This window comes from Loxodonta africana, chromosome 22, assembly GCF_030014295.1.
Source record: "Loxodonta africana isolate mLoxAfr1 chromosome 22, mLoxAfr1.hap2, whole genome shotgun sequence".
In the NCBI taxonomy this organism is placed as follows: domain Eukaryota; kingdom Metazoa; phylum Chordata; class Mammalia; order Proboscidea; family Elephantidae; genus Loxodonta; species Loxodonta africana.
In genome coordinates, this window is record NC_087363.1 from 22,008,315 (window position 1) to 22,033,715 (window position 25,401).

At 38.8% G+C, this 25,401-nt stretch overlaps 1 protein-coding gene across 1 annotated transcript in view; it reads right to left on the reverse strand.

The window, feature by feature from the left end:
* The window catches only part of DOCK3 (dedicator of cytokinesis 3), a 572,157-nt gene that overhangs the window by 356,536 nt on the left and 190,220 nt on the right, over nucleotides 1–25,401 (reverse strand). Inside the window, exons 3-4 of the mRNA XM_064274461.1 lie at nucleotides 23,918–23,958; nucleotides 12,790–12,845 (exon numbers count right to left, since the gene is read on the reverse strand). Of these exons, the coding sequence (XP_064130531.1) occupies nucleotides 12,790–12,845; nucleotides 23,918–23,958 (97 nt within the window). The remainder of the gene's footprint in view (nucleotides 1–12,789; nucleotides 12,846–23,917; nucleotides 23,959–25,401) is intronic.

Here is a 25,401-nt window from a genome sequence, read left to right on the forward strand (position 1 = left end):
TTGTGTGTTGTTGGTTATGGTTTGTATCCTGTTAATGCCGGGAATTAGCATTTTTAGTGCTGGTCCTGTTTTTTCTTCTATAAACATTATAGTTTTGGGCTTCATTTTTAGGTCTTTGGTCCACTTTGAATTAGTTTTTGTGCATGGTGTGAGGCATGGGTCCTGTTTCATTTTTTTGCAGACGGACATCCAGTTCTGCCAGTACCATTTGTTAAAAAAAGACTGTCTTTTCCCCATTTGATGGACTTTTGAGCTCTTGTTAAAGATCTGGTGACCGTAGGTGAATGGGTTTACATCTGGGTTCTCAATTCTGTTCCACTGGTCAATGTATCTCTCGTTGTACCAGTAACAGGCTGTTTTGACTACCATAGCTGTATAGTAGGTTTTGAGGTCAGGTAGTGTGAGTCCTCCCTATTTTATTCTTCTTCTTCAATACTGCTTTACTTATTCGGGGCTTCTTCCCTTTCCATACAAAGTTATTGAGTTCTGTCATCTCTTTAAAGAATGTTGTTGGTATCTGAATCAGGATTGGAAGCAACTAATATTTAAATGGGTGCTACTGTCATGTGCTCTCTGCAGCACACATGTATCCCTGATGTGCATCCTCACACACACACTCACCCCAATTTGAAATAAGACTCTCAAATATGAGAGTGAAGGCAATATCCAAAGAATAATGTAAGCATAAATAATTCCTGCAGCGGACACTGATAAGGGGAGTATGTCACTGGTCTATCTGTAATACGTGCTATCTCCTAAGATGAATTTGGTCCGTTGTAAGACATTGCCCTGGATTTATAGGCTTGTTTTCTGGGGCAAAGATTTGTTTTTTCAATTAAACGGAAACTTGACAGGAGGTGAGTGAAACTGACAACTCTTGAACCTACTGGAGTTAGTTATTCCTAATTCAAATCGTATCATTAATTTCCCACAAGTTAAAACAACATACTATGTTTCATAATGCAATATGTAATTTTCTCACTGAAACTGTACTAAAAGTAGCAACTACACTTAAATCATTTTTAAAATGAGAAAATCAGGTATCAAGAAACACGTTAAAAGGTAACTGGAAGTATGAAAATAAATTTCCCACAGGAAAATTTCCAAATGTAGCCTATTTCAGCAATTTCACACCCCGGCAGACAATCAAAGAAAAAAAACTACAAGCTCTTCAGCACCAGAGCACAAGTTTTTCAAGAACAAACCCAGTGCCATCGAGTCAATACCGACTCTTAGTGATCCTATAGGACAGAGTAGAACTGCTCCATAGAGTTTCCAAGGAGCACCTGGTAGATTCGAACTGCTAACCCTTTGGTTAGCAGCCGTAGCACTTAACCACTAAGCCACCATGGTTTCGAGAAGCAGCTGATATACCCTAAGAGACACTGAGTACTCAAGGTCACATTCTCTACAAGTGTGGCCTGGTGTAATGGATAAGGAACATGACAGAAAACACAGTAAATGGGCTCTGATTCGGAGGTTCTCGTTCCTACCAAAACATTGCAAGAGTCCCAAAGTCCCGGTCCTGCTGCTTTAACCAAGTATTGGAAAGACATCCAGGAAAACATAACCATTTTAATCCACAGCACCACCTATGTAGTATTCCTGCCCAAAATTCGTAACCTGAATTTAATCATAAGAAAACAATTAGACAAACACAGGCTGAGATCCCTGCCTGTTGTCTACAGAACAACTGGACTGGGCCAACAATGTCAATGTCATGAAAGGAAAAACAAAGGCTGGGGAACTGTTGTAAATTTTAAAAAGGATTATAAATTACATGACCATCAAATACAATAAATTCTTGACTGGATCCTGAATTCTCCTCAAAAAAAAAAAAAAGGCTATAAAGGGCATTCTTGGGACAATTAAGGACATTTGAATATGGACTGTTATAAATTGAATCGTGTCCCCCTAAAATGTGTGTTGTAAATCCAAACCCCTATACCTGTGGCTATAATCCCACTTGGGAATGGGTTTTCTTTGCTATGCTAATGAGGAAGTATTAACGTATGGTGTGTTTCAAGTCAATTTCTTTTGAGATATAAAAGAGCAGATTCAGCATGCGAAAAAGCACAAACAGAAGGGGAGACACATGCCACATGATTGCAACCTAGGAATAGAAGCTGAAAAGAGAACAGGACCTTCCCCGAGAGCAGGCAGAGAAAGAGAACCTTCTCCTAGAGCTGGCAACCTGAATTCGGACTTCTAGCCTCCTTAACTGTGAAAAAAAAATTTCTGTTCGTTAAAGTCACTCACTTCTGGTATTTCTGTTACAGCAGCACTAGATAACTAAAACATAGACTACATATTTTATAATACTATTGTATTCATGTTAATTTCCATTAAGTGTAATAATTATACTGTGGTTATATAGGAGAATATCCTTTTTCTTAGGAGATATATACTGCAGTATTTAGCACTGAAGTGTTAGGCTGTCTGAAACATGCTCAAGCGAAAAAGGAGGGGGGTGAGCAGAGAATGTGAATACGATACGGCAAAAATATTGACGACTGGTGAAACTAGGAAGTGTATGTTTATGGATGTTCTTTGTTTTATTCTTGTAACTTCTCTGTAGATTTGAAATTTTTCAAAATATAAAGTTGGATAAAAAGAGTTCAGAGGATATTTTTGCAAAAAAGATTACACAGACGAATTATCCCCAAACCATAGATATTGTCATTTGCCATTCAGTTACAGTCATGAGGGCCATAACTTTAGTCCTTTACATTGTTCTCTACTTTTTTTTCTTTCATTCTCTCTCAAATTTCTTCTAATCAGGCTTTTACTCCAATCACTCCATTCAAATTGTTCATATCAATATCTCCAATAACCTCCTAATGGTCAATTCTTTGTCCTCATCTTACTCAACCTCAAAAGTACCAGACATGTTTGATTAGTCTCTTCACTTGGCCTCTAAGACATTATTGTCTCATTTCTCTTTTTTTTTTCTCTATCTATCTCACTGGCCACAACTTTTCAGCCTCTTTTGATTGATTTGCCTCTTTCTCCTACATGTAAATACTATATAGGTCCCTAGGATTCTGTCTTCACCTAACTTCTCCATCTATACTAACTCCTTTACTGTTCTCTTCCAGCCCATAGCTTAAAAAAAAAAAAGGTTGCCACAGAGCTGATTCTGACTCATGGTAACCCCATGTGTGTAACAGAAGAACTGTGCTGTACACGGTTTTCAGTGTCTGATTTTTCAGAAGTAGATCATCAGGCCTTTCTTCTGAGGACTTGAACCTCCAACCTTTCAGTTAGTAGCCAAGCATATTATCATGTCTCTAGCCACAATGTTTCCCAAAAATCTCCAGATTCATATAGCCAACTGCCTATGTAACATCTCTAGTTGGATATCTAAGAGTCATTTCAAATACGACATGTCCAAAATTAAATTATTTGATTTCTTCCCCAAAACAGGCCGTTTCCCAAACTTCCCCATCTCTAGGAATGGCAACTACATTCATAGAGTTTTTCAGCCCAAAAACCCTGGAGTAATCCTCAATTCATCTATATGCTACCAGGTCTATATGCTACTTGATAAACTATTGATATCAACAGGTTTGCTTTGGCTTTATATATTTAAAAAAAAAAAAAAAAACCTGTTGATTCCAACTCATAGCAACCCTACAGGAGAGAGAACTGCCCCAGAGGGTTTCCAAGGAGCAGCTGGTGGATTCAAACTGTCAACCTACTGATTAAACGCCAAGCTGTTAACCACTGCACTACCAGGTCTCTTGGCTTTATATACCATCAGCAAATCCAATCAGCTCTAACTCCTAAATATATAAAGCACGTTACCATTTCTTACCACCCCCACTAAACACCTGAGTCAAGCCATCAATATATCTTGCATGGACTACTGGAATCTCTCACATGATCTCTCTGCTTCTGTCCTTGCTCCACTATAGCTGTAGCCTCAACAAAGCAGTCCAGAATAACTTTTAAATTTATTTAACACCATTTGTCTTCCCTATCTGAAGGCCGTTAAAGGCTTCCTGGCTCATAAAATTAAAAAAAAAATGCTAAATAAAACCTAAAGCCCCTAACACGGGCTACAAGGCCCTACAACATTCAGCTCCTCGTTACCTCTCTGAGTTCATCTCTTTTTATTGTCCTCATGCCACATACTCCATTATAGCCAAATTGCATGTGCCTTCCTATGTTTTGAACACGACATGCATACCCCACATGTAAAGCAAGAAAATAAGGTAGAGAAAAAAACCAGGAATTAATAGTATTCAAGGGCCTGATAGAGAAACAAGAGTCTAAGAAGGAAAATGACAAAGTCAGGTCAAAGAGGAAGAATGAAAATAATACTCACATAAACCCAGAGAGAAAAAATGGTTATTAAAACGAGAAGCATCATCAAAGGAATATTAAGAGTGGAGAAAAGAGGAAGGAGGAGACCATAACTTACAAATACCATAAGGAAGAAAATAAAAACATCATGAATAGATAAAACACGAACTACATTAACTGTTACAGTGGCTATTTCAGGATGGGAGTATTATGAATCCATTTAATCCTTCTTCAAATTTCCTTTGTATTTTCAGAGGTTTGTTTCTGCTTTATAATGTTTTATAGAAAAATGTTACTTCTTAAATAGAAAAAAAAAACAGAGAACAGTCAACATTATCAAATGCATCAGTATTTCGCAACATTATTTTTACATCAGAAAAATACAATCTAAAAAAGGAGAAACTGGATTTGCAAATTACAAGATCACTGATCATCTTAGAGTGAGCAGATTTTATACTTAGTAGGTCTGATATAATGTTGACAATGTTCCACTGCTATTCCTAAGATTTTCACTGGCTAATCCTTTTCAGAAGCAGACTGCCGAGTCCTTCTTCCTTATGAATAGCAGCGGAACACTGTCTGATATAGTGCTGGAAAACGAGCCTCCCAGGTTGGAAGGCACTCAAAAGATGACTGGGGAAGAGCTGCCTCCTCAAAGTGGAGCCGATCTTAATGACATGGATGGAATAAAGTTTTCAGGACCTTCATCTGCTGATGTGCCATGACTCAAAATGAGAAGAAACAGCTGCAAACATCCATTAATAATCGGAACCTGGAATGTACTAAATATGAACCTAGGAAAATTGGAAATTGTCAAAGATGAAAATGAACGCACAAACGTCAACCCTAGGCATTACTCAGCTAAAATTGACTGGTATTGGTCATTTTGAATTAGACAATCATATTTTTTATAGTCTACTACGCTGGGAATGACAACTCGAAGAGGAATGGTGTTGCCTTCATCGTGAAAAGAACATTTCAAGATTTATCCTGAAGTACAATGCTGTCAGTAATAGGATAATATCCATACACCTACAAGGAAGACCAGCAATACAGCTATTATTCAAATTTACGCAAGAACCACTTATAGCCAAAGATGAAGAAATAGAAGATTTTTATCAGCTGCTGCAGTCTGACATTGATCAAGCATGCAATCAAGATGCATTGATAACTACGAGCAATTGGAATGGGAAAGTTGGAAACAAAGAAGAAGAATCAGTAGTTGGAAAATATGGCCTTGGTGACAGAAACAACGCCGGAGATCTAATAATAGAATTTTCCAAGACCAATGACTTCTTCATTGCAAATACCTTCTTTCACCAACATGAACGGTGACTATACACATGGACCTCGCCAGATGGAACACACAGAAATCAAATTGACTACATCTGTGGAAAGAGACGATGGAAAAGCTCCATATCATCAGTCAGAACAAGGCCAGGGGCCAACTGTGGAACACACCATCAACTGCTCACATGCAAGTTCAAGGTGAAACTGAAGAAAATCAGAGCAAGTCCATGAGAGACAAAATATGACCTTTAGAGTCCATCACATCTGAATTCAGAGACCATCTGAAGAACAGATTTGACACACTGAACACTACTAACCAAAGACCAGACGAGTTGTGGAATGACATCAAGGACATCATCCATGAAGAAAGCAAGAAGTCACTGAAAAGACAGGAAAGAAAGAAAAGACCAAGATGGATGTCAGAGGAGACTCTGAAACTTGCTCTTGAGCGTCGAGCAGTTAAAGCAAAAGGAAGAATTGATGAAGTAAAAGAACTGAACAGAAGATTTCAAAGGGCCTCTCGAGAAGATGAAGTATTATAATGACATGTGCAAAGAGCTGGAGACGGAAAACCAAAAGAGAAGAACACGCTCGGTGTTTCTCAAGCTGAAAGAACTGAAGGAAAAATTCAAGCCTCGAGTTGCAATAGTGAAGGATTCCATGGGGGAAATACTAAACGATCCAGGAAGCATCAAAAGAAGATGGAAGGAATACACAGAGTCATTATACCAAAAAGAATTAGTCGATGTTCAACAATTTCAAGAGGTGGCATATGATCAGGAACCTATGGTACTGAAAGAAGAAATCTAACCTGCTCTGAAGGCAATGGTGAAAAACAAGGCTCCAGGAATTGATAGAATATCAATTGAGATGTTTCAACATCAGATGCAGCGCTGGAGGTGCTCACTCATCTATGCCAAGAAATATGGAAGACACCTTCCTGGCCAACTGAGTGGAAGAGATCCATATTTATGCCTATTCCCAAGAAAGGTGATCCAACCAAATGTGGAAATTACAGAACAATATCATTAATATCACACACAAGCAAAATTCTGCTGAAGATCATTCAAAAACAGCTGCAGCAGTATATCGACAGGGAACTGCCAGAAATTCAGGCCAGTTTCAGAAGAGGATGTGGAACCAGGGATATCATTGCTGATATCAGATGGATCCTGGCTGAAAGCAGAGAATACCAGAAAGATGTTTACCTGTGTTTTATTGACTAAGCAAAGGCATTCGACTGTGTGGATCAAAACAAACTACAGATAACACTGCGAAGAACAGGAATTCCAGAACACTTAATTGTGCTCATGAGGAACCTTTACATAGATCAACAGGCGGCTGTTCAGACAGAACAAGGGGATACTGATTGGTTTAAAGTCAGGAAAGGTGTGTGTCAGGGTTGTGTTCTTTCACCATACCTATTCAATCTGTATGCTGAGCAAATAATCCGAGAAGCTGGACTATATGAAGAACGGGGTGTCGGGATTGGAGGAAGACTCATTAATCTGCGTTATGCAGATGACACAACCTTGCTTGCTGAAAGTGAAGAGGACTTGAAGCACTTACTAATGAAGATCAAAGACCACAGCCTTCAGTATGGATTTCATCTCAACATAAAGAAAACAAAAATCCTCACAACTGGACCAATGAGCAACATCATGATAAACGGAGAAAAGATTGAAGTTGTCAAGGATTTCATTTTACTTGGATCCACAATCAACAGCCATGGAAGCAGCAGTCAAGAAATCAAAAGACACGTTGCATTGGGCAAATCTGCTGCAAAGGACCTCTTCAAAGTGTTGAAGAGCAAAGATGTCACCCTGAAGACTTAGGTGCGCCTGACCCAAGCCATGGTATTTTCAATCCCATCATATGCATGTGAAAGCTGGAAAATGAATAAGGAAGACTGAAGAAGAGTTGACGCCTTTGAACTGTGGTGTTGGTGAAGAATATTGAATATACCATGGACTGCCAAAAGAACGAACAAATCTGTCTTAGAAGAGGTACAGCCAGAATGCTTAGAGGCAAGGATGGCAAGACTGCGTCTTACATACTTTGGACATGTTGTCAGGAGGGATCAGTCCCTGGAGAAGGACATCATGCTTGGCAGAGTACAGGGTCAGCGGAAAAGAGGAAGACCCTCAACGAGGTGGATTAACACAGTGGCTGCAACAATGAGCTCAGGCATAACAATGGTTGTAAGGATGGCTCAGGACTGGGCAGTGTTTGGTTCTGTTGTGCACAGAGTCGCTATGAGTCGGAACCAAATCAACAGCACCTAGCAACAACAGGTCTAATATAGATTAAACTGTGTCCTCCAAAAAGATATGCTGAAGTTCTAACCCCTGCACAGGTGAGTGTGACACTACTTGGGAAAATAAGGTTTTTCTTTGCAAATACTATAGGTAAATTAAACAACGTCATGCCACAGTAGGGTGGGTCCTAATATTCTAATCCCTTCAGAGTGGTTTCTTATAAAAAGGGAGATGCACACAGAGAGGGTGATGGAAGACAGACGCCATGTGATCACAGGGTTAGATGCATCTATAAGCAGCACAGGAAGGCCATGGATTGCCAGTAGCCACCAGAAACAGGAGAGAGGCAAAGCCTCCAGAAGAAATCAACATTACTAACACCTTGATTTGGATTTCCAGCCTCCAAAAATGTGAGAAAATTTCTGTTTTTTAAACCACCCACTTTGTGGTATTCTGTTATGTCTTACTAGGAAATTATGGCAAAGTTAAAATGGATGGAACTGATGAAAGCGAAGGAAATTTACAGCATTTCAACACCGTGGCAAAGTATAACCTGTCATATCATCTATTCACAATGCTGCAAAGCATCAGTCTATGAAGAGTTGTCTTCTCTATCTTTTTATTTATTTCTCTCTCTTAGTTCATGAATAGAGCAATTAAGTATTTTGGATTTTGGTATAGTTTCTGATAACTAGAGAAAACTGAGATAAGGTACTTCAAAAGAATTATTCAAGTAAGTCAGGTAAGATAACAAAGTACTTTGAAAGGATAAGGAAATTTGCTTAAAATAATTTGTAGCTTTAAAAAACAGACTTTTGTTTTCTTTGCAATTTAGAGTGATAAACTTACTGTTTTTATAAAAATAAAATAGAATCATTATTTTCAAAGTTTGCACAGTACAGAAAAATACAAAGACAAAAAACAGTAATCACAAAATTCCACCAGAAATAATTATGAACATTATTTCCAAATTCTCCCTGTGTGGGGGCATGGCATAGGGTAAAAAAGAGAGGGAAATACATCCTATTTTAAAAGTAAATTATTAATCTACTGGACTGGTTGAGACTGGAGGACTCCCTGAGACTGCTGCCCTGAGACACTCTTCATACCATGAACCAAAACTAACGTGAGGTCACCTTGTAGCTAAATAACAGACTGGCTCACAAAATAATGAATATCACCCATAAGTACTGTGCTCCTTTGAAAAACCTGTATGAGATCAAAAGGTCAATAAGTACTTTAAAAGAAAGATGAACTAGATTAATGGAAATGGAACAACCAAAATGGAAATAATGAGAGTTTCATGCACTGTGAAGAATGTAACCAATGTCGCTGAACAACCTGTGTAGGAACTGTTGAATGGGAACCTGTTTTAGATTGCACTGGTCCTCCAAAAATATGTGTCAACTTGGCTAGGCCATGATTCCCAGTATTGTGTGACTGTCCACCATTTTGTCATCTGATATGATTTTCCTATATGTTGTAAATCCTACTCTCCATTATATTAATGAAGCAGGATATAAGGCAGTTATGTTAATGAGGAAGGACTCAATCTAGGAGATTAGGTTGTGTCTTAAATCAATCTCTTTTGAGACATAAAAGAGAGAAGCGATCAGAGAGACATGTGGACCTCATACCATTAAGAAACAACAGCCAAGAGAATAGCACATCCGTTGGACCCGGGGTTCCTGCACTGAAAAGCTTCTAGACTGAAAAAGATTGATGACAAGGACCTTCCTGCAGAGCTGACAGAGAGAGAAAGCCTTTCCCTGGTAGTGGTACCCTGAATTCAGACTTCTAGCCTCCTAAACTGTAAGAGAATAAATTTCTCTTGTTAAAGTCATCTTTTCTGCTATAACAGCAGTAGATAACTAAAACACAATGTAAACAGCTGTGTCAACATTCACCGAAAACACAATAAAATATTTTAAAAAATTAAACTATTAAACTTCTACTTCAATATAACAGAAAAATTAAACTCTTAAACTTGAGATAAGCCTCCAATCTCCAGAAGAGAAAGGATTACTAAAAGATCTCTGCATGGTTTAAAAAAAAAAGTTTGTAAAAATCATTAAGACACTTGAATCTTTTAATCTTAACTCCATTTCCACTTCAGTCAAATAACTCCATAGAAGATGAGACAGTTTTCATTTTTAAACTTCTTCTCATTTTTCCTCCCATCACCTTCATATTACTTTTGATTACATTAATTTTAATTTATCAGGGTTCATAATCATAGTCAACCCAGTTGCTAAGTCTTAGCTCCACTTTTAAAAGAATTCAGTGATCATCACCACACAATTTACAATGGGTTCTCCAATCCAGTCCTGTATTTTTTAATTTATCTTTTGACCAGCTGAACTCATATTTAAATAGCTTTTTGTTTCTGTATTTATTTTTCCAGGAAGGGCTGAGGGATAGTATATGATCTGAGTATCTTTTTTTTCCCCTGTTTGAAAATATCTAACTTAGGCTTTAATATGGACAATCTGACTGAATACAATATTTACTTTTCTTCATTCTTTTTTCTATTTGCTCCTCAGGCTCAACTGCTCTATCTTCAAATTCACTAATTTTTTTCTTCTGCCAATTCGAATCTGTGGTGAGCCTCTCCAGTGAATTTCTGTTATTATACTTCTCAGTTCTAGTATTTCTGTTTAGTTCTTTTTTAAAACTTCTACCACTTTATTGGGTTTGGGACCACTTTACTGACATTCATGTCTTGTTTCTGTATCATTTTCCTAACTTCCTTTATTTCTTTGTCTGTTTTCCTTTAACTCTTTCAGTATATTTAGTATTGTTGCTTTAAAGTCTTTGTCTAATAGTCCACTATCTGTCCTTCCTCAGGGATAGTTCCTATCACTTCATTTTGGTCCTATGCATGGGCCATCTTCTCCTGTTTCTTCATATGCCTTGTTACTTTTTGTTGAAAAGGGGACAATTAACTATTATATTGTGGTAGCTCTGGAGATTAACTTCTTATCCTTCCCTAGGATTTTCTCTTCTTCTTTATTATTGTTGTTGTTGTTATAAACTGCTGAAGGTTGAAGTTTTCCACTTCAACACCAGACTCCCTTGCCTTGGTGCACCTGCTGTGGCCACTTCACCACTGGCCTCACTGCTTGGAGATGCAGGCTGTCACTTTTCACAATTACACTCCTTGAATAAGGGTGCTGGCTGTGTTGCTCCAGCGCCAGAGTGTCTACCTTGTAGTGCCTGGTATGGCCACTTCACCACTAGGCTTCCTGACTGGTGATGCCAGCTATGCCACTCCAGCAACAGACTCCCCACTGGGAAGTACCCGCTGTGCCACTCCAGCACCAGACTCCCTGTCCAAAATCACCAACTACCACCAACTTACCACTAGACTCTCACCTGTGAGTGGCCGCTGTTGTAGATTCTCCATGAGAATTCCTGCCTTGAAGTGCCAGCTCTGCTGCTCCAACACCAGACACATCACCTGGGAGCATCAGTTGTGGAGTTCTGCATCAGACTCCCCTCCAGGAAGCAACATCTGGTGCAGAATCACCACAAGACTCCCTGCCTGGGAGTGCCAGCTTTGGAGCTCTAGCACCAGACTATCCACCTGGGAACAGCAGCTGTCTCAGATTTACCATGGGACTTCTCTCCAGCCCCAGACTCCCCACTCCCCACCAGGGAGCTACAGCTGCTGTATACACACCATGAAACTCGCCATCCAAGAGCACAGCTGTGGAGCTCCAGTTCCAGACTCCCTGCCTGGAAGTGGCAAGTGAAACAGACTCACTTCCGGTGTCCTCACCTGGGAGCGCTAGCTGTAGCTGTTTCACCAATAGGCTCCCTGCCTGGAGGCATTGGCTGTGCTGTTCCTATGAACATTTTCCCACTAGTGGCAATTGGTTCCAGCCTCTAGTTTCTATCGGCAGTCCTATAAACAGCTTCATTGCCTTTTCTCATACATATCAGCAGCAACCATATGATGTCCCCTCCTCAGATGTTTGACCTCCAGTGTCTCAAAAGCCATCCTTCAAGCTCCTAGGTTCTGGTATCCAAGACCTTTATCTTTTGCATTCCTGGCCATGAGAACTTAGGCTACTTTTTGCAATTACTGTCTCTGGGTTACATCAGTATATTCTCTTTCACTCCACAAATGTGTAAACAATTCCGTATATTAAATCCCACTTCTTAAAATCACCCATATAGTTTCTATTTTCTTGACTAAACACTGACAGATAAGAAGATTACTCTGATGCTTCTTTATCCTCTGGTCAAAAAAAATTATTTCTCATACAAAAAGCTATCTTAGTTGAAAATTATACATACTTTAAAATTTGTGATTTAAAATGATGAGTTTTTTAAATAAAATAATTTTATTATATATTTCTTATATTTTAAAATAGGAAAAAATCATAAAGGACTAAAAAAATCACATTATCAACATACAAAGAGTTAACGTTTCGATGCATTTACTTTTTGTCTCTTTTCCATGCAGAGGGATCTTTTATTTTTTCACATCTGTGATCATACTGATTATCCCCTTTGTATACCATCTGTCATCCTTAAAGTATGCCTTTTTTTCAATGTCTACTACTAAAAAAAATTTTTTTAATTAAAAAAGCCCCCTTATTTTGACATACAAGAAAAAAAACAGCACATTTATTTCTAACTCTTCTACTATTCTAAATGGTTATGCTCAAAACGGTACATACTAAAAAAAAAAAAAATTCATACCAACTCAGGTTATTTCTCCAGTATACAGAAAAACAGGTTAAAGCTGTCATTATTTTAAGAAAAAGGGATTTTCTCAGAATAATACATAATAAAGCACGCATATTTTTGCCAGAAAATAATGTCAATGCCATATTTTACCCAATCAACAAAAATAAAATAAAAAAAAGCTTTCCTCTACAACCCATAAAAATTGTAAATAAGTTTATAAAGGCCAACTACTCACCCCCTATTACTAACAATTGCCTTTTTCAAGTGAATGTAATTTGCAGGAAAGATCCCCTGTAAAAGAGAAAAAAAATTTCATTAGAAAAAGGAAATTGTGATTAACACCTCATATATACAAAAATAGCAGCCAGATCTCTACATGGAAATACTCTACCATCAATATACTAAATCTCTTTACTGTAGCAACCACTTTGAATATTAGTGAAAATGCAGAGTTCCACAATGTACATTAGATAAAAACTGCATTGTAGTGGGTAGAGTCTGTCCTCAGGAGAAAACTGTGACCTTAAGGATGCAAAAAAAAAAAAAAGCATTTTGGAGGTATTCCATCAAACCACTCCCAGAACACAGTTTTATGTACACAGCATGGTATGTATCTCTGAAACCAACATCATCATCTAACCAACAAATTACCAATTACCACCTCTGTGCTGCAGCAACAATTCTCAGACCTTGGCTAGCATTTAATTAATCAATTTGGGAGCTTTGAGTCTCTGCATCTTTCCAAACTCTTTCTGCTTTCGTATTTGCTATAATTTCAAGTCCTAAGGCATAAAAAGTGCATTCATTTTTAACAACCATTTCAGTTTTTCAATCATTGTTTCACTCCTCGTCCTAATGCATGAAATTTCCCTTCCGATAAAACACAAATGGCCTAAATATTTTTTATACTCTTTGGGCCACAAAACCACCAATAACGAACTCAACTGGTAATACCAAGGCCATTCATTATCTGGATTACAGTAATGCATTATATATAGTGGCTCAGAGTAAAAGAGAACCTATACCAACAGGGAACCCTATTATGGGAGAATAGGAGTTAAAATAGGATAAAGCACTTAATTGCCTGAATCTATAACTTAGTTATCTGTAAAGAAAATTTTGATAATATAAATATAAAAACAGACTGGATCAGCAGATGCTTTTGGGAAGACAGAGAAGACATACTTTTTCCTATTTCTCGTGGTAAGTACAATTAAAAAGTCTTGACATTTAAAACAAAAATCAGAAAACCCGAAAAGGTTACGAGAAGAAGGCAGGCCAGCTAGGGACCTTGACACACAAGAAATAACATGGTGGTGAGTTCCCTGCATTTTCTTTTTGCCTTATATATCCCCTACTTAAAGGTGAAAACACTAGAAACCTAGAAACAAATGAGCTAAAAGTTTGAAAGAACAAATAACTAAAGGAAGTCAGAAGAATGATGTCTGAGCAAAATGATATCAGTAAAGAGATAAATTAGAGAAATGAACCAAAGAGAACATATGGAACTGAAACACACACCTAAAATAAAAAACTCACTATAGGGTTTCAAGAGCAGATTTCAGGAAACAGAAGAGTCCACAAATATGAACATAAGACAACTGAAAGTATTCAGTGTAAGGAGCAGAAAGAAAACAGAATGAAGAAAAGTTAATATAGCCCGAGGGACCTGTGTAACATTATCAAGCATACAAACTACACATTACTGGAGTCTTCAGAATGAAGAGCAAGGAAGAAAGGGGCAGAGAAAACTTTAGAAGAACTAATGGCCAGAAACTTACAAATGTCATGAAAGACGAGAAAATATACATTGAAGAATCTCAACAAAGTTGAAACAGGATAAACTAAGAGATTCACACCAACAAATACCAAACTGTCAAAACCCAAACACAAGAAGCAAATTTTGAAATCAGCAGCAAGAGGCTTGTCACATACAAAGGATACTCAATTAGATTAACAGTTGATTTCTCCTCAGAAACTATGGATGCCATAAGGTAGCAGGATGACATATTTAAAGTTCTGAAAGAAACTAACACTCAATTAAAAATTCTATATCTATCAAAACTGTATTTCAAGAATGAAGCAGAGAAGCAGAGCCAAGATGGCAGCATTGTTACACGCACCATAACATCCCACTGCACCAAATACCAAAAAAAAGCAACGAAAAAAGGCAGATAACAATCTAGGAACCATGAACATCAAAAAATAATGTCTAAGAACTGACTGAATACTGACTGGGAGGAAAAAGTGAGTGAACACAGTGAACAAGGAGCAGCACAGAACAGAGGAGCTCAGCCAACCATCCCCAGCCTGATGCAGCCACCTTAGGACAAAGCCAGAAGCAAGACTGGGTGAAGAAAACAGCAAGGCAACTTCACGACATTCCCAAAAGGGACAGAGAAATTATACAGACACACACAGAGACAAGCAGAGGCAGAGAGGGAGCCAGGAACCAGAACCAGACATACTCAGGAGAGGTAGCCCCTGACCTTTGAGGCAAGCGGTGTGCACGAGACAGTGGACTTGCAGAGTGTCAGCAGGATGTCCCCCACCTAATCAGTGCAAGGATGGCCTCCATTCCTTGCACTCAAACGGGGAAAAGCACCACTCACTGGTTGCAGCAAACATGAGGTGCCCCGGCACCCACATATTCTAGCCAGGTAGACACACTAGCCTCACTCCATTCCCCTGATCGGAGACAGCAGAGGGTTCCATACCCTGAATGCCTCATCTCACAAGGGGACCACAACACAAGCCTCTCCTCTTTTGCCCTACTCCATCCAATCCCTCCACTACCCCGCCTTGCACATTTGATGAGTGGGTACTACATACGTTCCCATGCATGCACCCAACCGCTATCTACACCCCCTCTAAGAGCCCAGGGGGGGCAGAGGTGTCAAGACAGCAAGAAAGCCACTCATCACTCCCTCATCCTTGCCCTGCCCGGCAAGGGACAGAGGAGACATGACTACACATGTACCCCCCTGTGCCACCTCTTTTTCCCTCCCCATGCCCAGCGCAAGACAGAGGAGGCGCTACTGCTAACACATCCACCCAAAATGACTCCCTCCTTCAACCTGCCCAGTGAAGGGCAGAAGAGGTGTGACTGCCCTACACCCCTCGGAAGCTCCTTCCACTCTCCCCTCACTAAGCACAAGATGGGAGCGCATGATCATATGAGCATCCTACTACCACCCCTCCGTCTCTCTCCCTACCTAGTGTGGGCAGAGGCAGGAACGACTCTAAGCACATCCACCCAGTGTGCCTCCATCCCTCACCGCACCCAGTAAGAAGCAGAGATGCCACGACTGCGCGTGTATCCCCCAAAGGCCCTTTCCTCCCTCCCCCTGCCCAGCACAAGGCAGAAGTGGCGCAAGTGCACATACGCCTGCTGCACCTTCCTCCCTCTCCCTGCCTACTAACAAGTGGATGTGTGGTCACTAAGCACACATCTGCCTGTCATTCCTTCCTCCCTCCTCCAACTCAAAAGTATGCGGAGGTAGTACAACTGTGCACACATCAGTCCACCATCCCTCTCTACACACCTCCCTCTTCCAACCAGCAAGGTGATGATCACACCCCCACTTGCCTGCCACACTCACCACACCACAAAAACCACCACTCCTTGCTTCTGACACACCAAAACAAAGGCGGATGGAAGCCAAAGCCCAGTCAACTCACCCTCAGCCACCCAGCAAGGCTGGTAAACAGATACCTGAGCTCCCACACTCCTCGCCACCCCACAAGCCCAGAGACAGGTACGGGGCACTCCAGTATAGTCAGTCCAGTGACCAGAGCATCACACCAACCATGCTGTCAGGAGTCATCAAAACACACACACAAAAAAACAGGACTCAGCAAACAATTATACAATTAAAAAATAAATGCAATAACCCCTTAATGTCCCAGAGACAAGGGACAATAGCAAACCACCTAAAAAAAGCAGGGCAAGATGGCCCGAGCAAGTAAACAAAATAAAGACCAAGAAAACCTCCCTGAGAAGGAAATGGTAATGGAGATACCTGGTAAGGAATTCAAAAGACTTATGTATAGGGTCCTCAAAGAAATCATAGACTAAACTGTGGAAAACAAAGACAAAACACTAGAATAATTCAGGAAAACAACATGAGAACAAAATGACAAAATGAACAGAAAAATGAAAACCATACTAAAATAACAACTAGAAATCTAGAACCTTAACAATAAAATTTCAGAAACAGACAACTCAATGGAAAGTCATAGGAGCAGAACTGAAACAATGGAAGACATGATCAGTGCAACAGAAAACAAATCCCTTCACACTAATTTGTACAAGGACAGACTGAAAAAAAAAAAAATGAAGAAAGCCTTACAGTTATGTGTGACACTATCAAGAGGAATAATTTACCCATGATTGGAATTCCCAGAAGGGGAGGAGACAACAAAAAGCACAGAGAGAACTGTTGAAGATTTGCTAACAGGAAACTTCCCTAATATCATGAAAGACGAGAAGATAGCCATCCAATAAGCACAATGAACCCCATACAAATAAACAATCCTGAAAGCAGCTCAGGAAAAACGAAAGATCACCTACAAAGGGGCATAGCTAAGACTGTTGTTCTTGTTAGGTGCCGTAGAGTCAACTCCGACTCATAGAGACCCTATGTACAACAGAATGAAACGCAGCCCAGTCCTATGATCATCCTCAAGTCACTACTATGTCTGAGTTCACTGTTGCGGCCATTGTGTCAATCTTTTGCAGATCTGCCTAGTGCAATGTGTCTTTTGATTTCTTGACTGCTGCTTCCATGGGTGTTGACTGTGGAGCCAAATAAAATGAAATTCTTGAAAACTTCAATCTTTTCCCCATTTATCATAATGTTGCTTACTGGTCCAAGTGTGAGGGGTTTTGTTTTATGTTGAGGTGTAATCCATACTGAAGGCTGTGGTCTTTGATCTTCATCAGTAAGTGCTTCAAGTCTTCTTCACTTTCAGCAAATGAGGCTGTGTCATCTGCACATCGCAGGCTGTTTGAGTCTTCCTCCAATCCTGACACCATGTTCTTCACATATTCCAGCCTCTCAGACTATTTGCTCAGCATACATACTAAATATGGTGAAAGGATACAACCCTGACGTACCATTCCTCACTTTAAACCACGTGGTATCCCCTTGTTCTGTTCAAACAACTGCCTCTTGATCCATGTATAGGTTCCTCATGAGCACAATTAAGTGTTTTGGAATTCCCATTCTTCACAATATTATCCATAATTTGTTATGAACCACACAGTCAAATGCCTCTGCATAGTCAATAAAACACAAGTAAACTTTCCGGTATTCTCTGCTTTCAGCCATGATCCATCTGACATCAGCAGTGATATCCCTTGTTCCACATCCTCTTCTGAATCCAGCTTGAATTTTTAGCAGTTGCCTATGTACTGCTGCAAACTGCTTTTGAATGATCTTCAGCAAAATTTCACTTGCATGTAATATTAATGATATTGTTTGATAATTTCCACATTCTGTTGGATCACCTTTCTTCGGAATGAGTACAAATATGGATCTCTTCCAGTCAGTTGGCCAGGTAGCTGTCTTCCAAATTCCTCGGCATAAATGAGTGAGCACTTCCAGCACTGCATCCATTTGTTGAAATAACTCAATTGGTATTGGGTCAATTCCCGGAGCCACGTTCTTCATCAATGCCTTCAGTGCAGCTTGGACCTCTTCCTTCAGTACTATCAGTTCTTGATCATATGCTACACCTCCTGAAATGGCTGAACACTCATCAATTCTTTTTGGTACAGTGATTTTGTATATTCCTTCCATCTTCTTTCCACGCTTCCTGCATCGTTTAATATTTTCCCCCATAGAATCTTTCAAAAGTGCAACTCCAGGACTGAATTTTTTAAGTTCTTTCAGATTGAGAAATGCTGAGGATGTTCTTCCCTTTTGGTTTTCTATCTCCAGATCTCTGCACATTTCATTATGATACTTTACTTTGTCTTCTCGAGCTGCCCTTTGAAAACTTCCGTTCAGCTCTTTTACTTCATCATTTCTTCCTTTCCCTTCAGCTACTCTATATTCACAAGCAACATAGTCTCTTCTGACATCCCCATTTTGGTCTTTTCTTTCTTTCCCGTCTTTTAACGACCTCTTGCTTTCTCCATATATGATGTCCTTGATGTCATTCCACAACCCACCTGGTCTTCGGTTATTAGTGTTCAAAGTGTCAAATCTATTCTTCAGACGGTCTCTAAATTCGGGTCGCACTTTGGCTCTTGTAGACTTATTGTAATTTTCTTCAACTTCAACTTGCATATAAGCAACTGATCGTCTGTTGCACAGTTGGCCCCTGGCCTTGTTCTGACTGATGATATTGAGCTTTTCCACTGTCTCTTTCCATATTTGTAGTCAGTTTGATTCCTATGTATTCCATGTGGCGAGGTCCACATGTATAGTCACCATTTATGTTGTTGAAAAAAGGTATTTGCAATGAAGAAGTCGGTCTTGCAAAATTCGATCATGCAATCTCCAGCATTGTTTCTATCACCAAGGCCATATTTTCCCACTATAGATCCTTTTCTCTCTTTCCAATTTTCACATTCCAATTGCCAATAATTACCAACGCATCTTGATTGCATGTTTGATCAATTTCAGACTGTAGAAGTTGGTAATAATCTTCAATTTCTTCATCTTTGGCTTTGGTGGTTGGTGCATAAATCTGAATTATAGTCGGATTAACTGGTCTTCCTTGTAGGCACATGGAAGTTGTCCTATGACTGACAGGACAGTCCATGTAATTACAGTCAACTCTACTTTGAGGAGGCAGCTCTTCCACAGTCGTATTTTGAGTGCCTTCCAATCTGTGGGGCTCATCTTCTGGCACTGTAACAGACAATGTTCCGCTGCTATTTATAAGGTTTTCACTGGCCAGTTTTTTTAGAAGCAGACTCCCAGGTCCTTCTTCCTAATCTTAGTCTAGAAGCTCCGCTAAAATCTGTCCACCAAGGGTGACTCTGCTGGTATTTGAAATACTGGTGGCAAAGCTTCCAGCATCACGGAAACATGTAAGCCACCACAGTATGACAAAATGACAGACACATGGTGGGTTAACATAGGAGGCCTAAACTGCTATTCCTGAAAAGACTGCTCGCAAAGTTGGCCCTTGACTGGTGTCTGGTAACTTAGATTTCAGCAGGGTTCCCACCATTACGTGGTAAGAATGGCTCACTGCACCTCAACGGTTTGAACATCAATATGGTTTATGTTGAATATTGGCTTTCTCTCTGGGAATCAGGACTTTTCGGTATGTTCTAAGTGTAGTCTGCCTACGTCACCTAAAAAAAAAAAATTCATTGCCATCAAGCTGATTCTGACTCATAATGACCCTACAGGACAGAGTAGAACTGCCCCATTGGGTTTCCAAGGAGCAGCTGGTGGGCTCGAACTGCCAACCTTCTGGTTAGCAGCTAAGCGATTAACCACTGCATCACCAGGGCTCCCTTACATTACTGTTCCCCAATAAAAACCCTGAGCACTGAGTCTTGAATGAGCTTCCCTGCTCGGCAACATTTCACACATGTTCTCACAACTTATTACTGGGAGAATTAAGCATGTCCTGTGTGATTCCACAGAGAGAGAACCCTTGAAAACTTGCACCTGTTTTCCTTTGAACTTCGCCCCACATACCTCTTCCCTTTACTGATTTTACTTAGTATCTTTTCAATATAGTAACTCATAGCCATGAATATGACTATATGCTGAGTCCTATGAGTCCTATAGGGTCACTATGAGTCGGAATCAACTCAAAGGCACTGGGTTTGGGTTTGGGTATGAGTCCTCCTATCATCAAACTTGGAGAATCATCAAATCTGGGAATGGTCATGGGAACTTCCTGATATAATATCAAAGAAACATGACACCATATCACCTAGTCCTCACTCCCTTGAACTCCCACCATCTTCTCCCCACCAACCCCAACACAAACACACTAATAGGGGGCCCATCCACAGAGCACAATCAAAATGTGATTAATGGGTAAATTCCAAATCATAAACACACAAAATCCCAATACTGCATAACAATCGACTTTTGGAAAAGTCAGTTTTCAAAACGTTTTCAGTTAGGAGAATGCTTACTGGGGGATACCTAGAGTTTTCCTTTATTTAAAAAAAAAAAAAGGTATAGGAATATGCCTCAGTATTGCCTGGTTTTGTACCAAATCTGTATCAAAATGAACACGGTATCAAAATGAACACGCTGCAGCTTAGAAAGTAAACTGAAAAACTGAAATTATAACTCCCAAATAAAGGGAATGCAAAATCAAATCTTCAGGGTTTGACATAAAAGACCTTGTATTTTCTAGATTCTGTATCTCCTTCCTTTCTTTTACCCACAATCTACTGTGGCAACTTCTCTACCTTCTGAACCACTCATAAACTCACTGGACTCTGGTGTTCACTCATGACCATCGTATTGAATGGGATTCTCTTAAAAATCATCAATGGTCTTCTAATTGTCAAATGTATTGACCTCTATTCAGTGCCTACTATACTAGGCTACTCCACAGTACTTAAAGCCATTATTTCCCTGTCTTTTTAGCTATCTTCTCCCTAGCCAACTTTAACCTCCATTTCTCAGACTCTTTTTATTAGTTCCTCTTGCTATGCCCTCCTGGGCTTAGCAGTCTTTACAGTCTCGTTTTCAGCTCTGTGCTGTTGTAGCGGAAGTTGTAACAGCAGTAGCAGCAATTATTCATTGTACTCATATCATGTGCTAGGCACTGTGTTAAAGCCTTCATATAAGCTCACCGATTCCTCACAACAATCCTATCAGATATATAATTGTGCTGTCCCCATTTCAAACACACACAAGAGAGAACAGTAAAATGAACCTCTAAGAACAATTCAACAATTATAAACGTTTTGCAAATCTTGATTCATCTATCCCACACACATTTTTTTTTTTTTGTCTATTGCAGTATTTTAGACCAGATTTTAGGCATCATATCAGTGTGTCCATAAATATTTCAATATGTATCATTAACAGATGTTTATTAGTCTTTCTCTGACAAACTGTATTTTATAGTTATACTGTACTGTATGGAAGGAGCCCTGGGGGTGCAGTGGTTAAGCATTCAGCTGCTAACCAAAAAGTCAGAAGTTCAAAACCACCAGTTACTCCATGGGAGAAAGATGTGGCAGTCAACTTGAGGGCAACCAAACCCAAAAACCAAACCCAATGCCGTGGAGTCGATTCTGACTCACAGGAACCCTATAGGACAGAGAAGAATGGCCCCATATGGCTTCCAAGGCTATAAATCTTTGTGGAAGGAGACTGCCGCATCTTTCTTCCATGGAGCAGCTGGTGGGTTTGAACCACCCACCTTTCAGTTAGCACTCAAGCACTTTAACCACTGCACCACCAGGGTTCCTTTTAACACCAACGGCTTTGGGTTTTTTGGGTACTGTGTGGTGATAATGTATCCATGCCTCCTTTGAATGACAGATTCTTTGTTGCCAGAGAGACGAAGTTCAAATTCCTAAGCATTCTTTGTATTTTCTGACATATGGGATTCTTTAGCTCTGGATTCAACCTACCTTTCTTGTCCTACCATCTATCACTCTCCTACACTATGCTCTAGCCATCTTGGACAAATTGCCATGCCCTGAACATGTCTTGCAATTTCATGCCACTTCACCTCTGCTTTTGCTATGTAAAATGTTCTGTAAAGCCCTGTTTCTGTCTGGAAGAATCCTAGGTGCCCGGTTGACCTTTCATGTATAAATCCATTTCCTCAAACCACAAAGTGGGAATTAATATAAATTCTGCTGAATTTCATTAGTTTTATGTTGAGCATGTTTTCTAAAATGTACAAAATTATAATCAAATATTTGTCATTTTCTTAATTTTATTTCATTCATTTATTCTTTAATGCTTATTCATGTTCTTAAGACACTCTTTTGATGAGTCTAACATATGTCTGTGTGTGTATATATATGTCTCTCTGTGTACATACACACGTCTGTGTGTACATACATATATATGTTAGACTCATCAGACATATATGTTAGACTCATCAAAACAGTAGCTTTCTTAACATAAATAAACACTGAAGAATAAACAAATAAAACATACACACCCAGACATATATACACGCACACATACACATCATGACATTTCACCAACAGAAGAATAATACTATGTCTCAAAAATCTGCTTTGGTCTCTAAAATTATAAAGCGAAGGTAAGTTTTACCCTAGAAGTGTATGCTGTAAAATAAAACATTGCTCAAGAAGAGTAAAAAAAGAAAAGAAAGTATCTTTCTTAAAATCATTTAGCAATGCATATTTTCTTATCATGCTTCTCTTTAAAAATGAAACAATTTTAATATGTAGCCATGAAAATATATAACTAAAAGAATTTCTTGCACATGTACAGGAGGAGACATTGCAATAATGTTTACAGCAGTTTTGTTTATAATAGCCAAAAATCTGGGAACAACTTAAGTGTTCATGAATTACAGGCTGGATAAACTGTGGTTATTCATACTAAGGAATGCTATACAGGAGCAAAATTTAATTGTAACTACATATTCAACACTGATAAACCACAGAAACGTTTATGTAAAAAACAAGTCACAAATACTGTAGGATCGAATTTTATGAAATGACAAAACAGGTGAAGTTTTTCCTTATAAATGATATTTCTTACCACAAACTATTATAAAGAATAAGATTAAGGTTTGAGCATTTTTTAAAAACTGTTTTATAGAAAGAAATGGTTTCTCGTTTACTAGTATTTCTGAATGCTACAACTGTTATCTAGTCAGAGTCTAAATGTCTCTAAGTGTATTTTAAATGCTAATGAAAATATATTTCATTTAATCAAATTAATCCTAATTAGTAACAGAATAAACACAAATACCAGTATATAAAATCTGTATTCTGAGCTTGAAAAAATTCTTGTTTAAATTCATATTTTAACAAGAATACTATGCTCAGCAGAGAAATATCTAAACATTACCTAATTTTTTTTTTCCATTTTGCACTGTTGATATAAATTCACCTAACTAATCACATGGTTCCACAGTACTAGGCTTATGAATAATTCAATTTATTTTTATCAAACTATTTGAAGGAAAAAAGTAGGACTTTTCAACCTAAGTCATGAAGTTATGACCATATTTGCATTTTCTGTCCCTTTAGAAAAACCGTTTTAATGCTGATATGTCAGAGAAGAATCTGATACAGTACTGTAGGAAAAACAGACTGTGCTGTTGAAAAAGACTAAAAGAAGACCCATGAGAATTGTTTTTGTATAAAACAAATGTACTAGGTAGCTCCTCCCCTACATTAGAAAAAGTAACAATAAACTTTTCATTACCTTTACATTTGGCTTCTTTGTTGCCACACCTCTGTACCAACCTAAAACAAAGCATACAGAGGATATTAAAATCACAGCTGTCATTTTCGGTAAGACATAATATGAGTATTTTTAGAAAAAGTAGGCGAATGCTAGGCTTTCCTCAAAACACCACTACAGCTTTATTAGGTGGTTTACTCTCAAAGGAACAGTCTTACTTGAACACAACATTCCCAATTTTCATCACAACCCAAAAAGCCTTTCAACAGAATAAGACATAAATGTTAGAAAAGACCTTGAGAACAAGTAATTCAACTCCCAGATACATACGTACAGGGACAGAGAAATACCATAATCACATGACTTTTTTGGTGGCAAAGAGGGAAAACAGCCCAGATTTTGTCTCCTGGTTTCATTTGCGCTCCCACACACTCTAATACTTGCATAAAGTCAACACCCCCACCAGTACAGATGGCTCACTTCGTTTATTTCCTTTCACATTGATATACTTCAATAAAGAAGTTTCTATTCTTAACACGATAAAAATAATTTTCAGAGATACCAAATTTTATTGCCAACTTTTCTCAATTATAATCTATAATTTTTAGAGTTTTGCTATAGTTTTTCCGCTTGGGGGGTTAAGTAGAAGAGGCTATAAAAGGGAGAAGGGGAACCCAGACTTTTGCTTGACGTAAGAGGGCAAAGAAAATAAAGATGAAAAAGAGGCTGTTAATATTAGCTAATAGTAATTGAGAGCTTAATATTCTATACTCACTCCATATATTAACTCCTTTAAATCTCACAACAAACCTATGTTTTCTCCCTTGAAATAAAAAAAAACAATAAGAGCAGAAATATCCCTGCTTCTGTTTAGTCCAACAGCTGAGATCATAAATTTGAATAACTTAATTTATACCTTGAGAATCTCAATTTCTTCATTTATGAAAAAGAGGGGATACTCTTATCAAGCCATAGCTTAGAGTACCTTGAAAAACAGATTAGAGAGTGACAGCAGCAAGTATGCAGGAATAAGAGCATCTAAAAAGCTTCTTCTCCATTAAAACAATGTGAACACTGACAAAAATTGTCGAGAGCAGCTTTTTTAGAACTTGGAAAATTAACCAAATGCTTGCAACAATCCAAAGACAGTTTATTATGAAGAAGAGCTGAAAGAGCCAAGTATAAAAACTAAAATGATAAAGATCATGGAAGAAACTATAGGGACAATGCCAGGAGCCCTAATACATGGCATAAACAGTATACAAAACATTACAAGCAATGCACAAACACCAGAAGAGAAACTAGATAACTGGGAGCTCCTAAAAACCAAACACCTATGCTCATCCAAAGATTTCACCAAAAGAGTAAAAAGATTACCTACAGACTGGCGTAAAGTTTTTAGCTATGACATTTCCGATCAGCGTCTGATCTCTAAAGTCTACATGCTACTGCAAAAACTCAACTACAGAAAGACAAATAACCCAATTAAAAAATGGGCAAAGGAT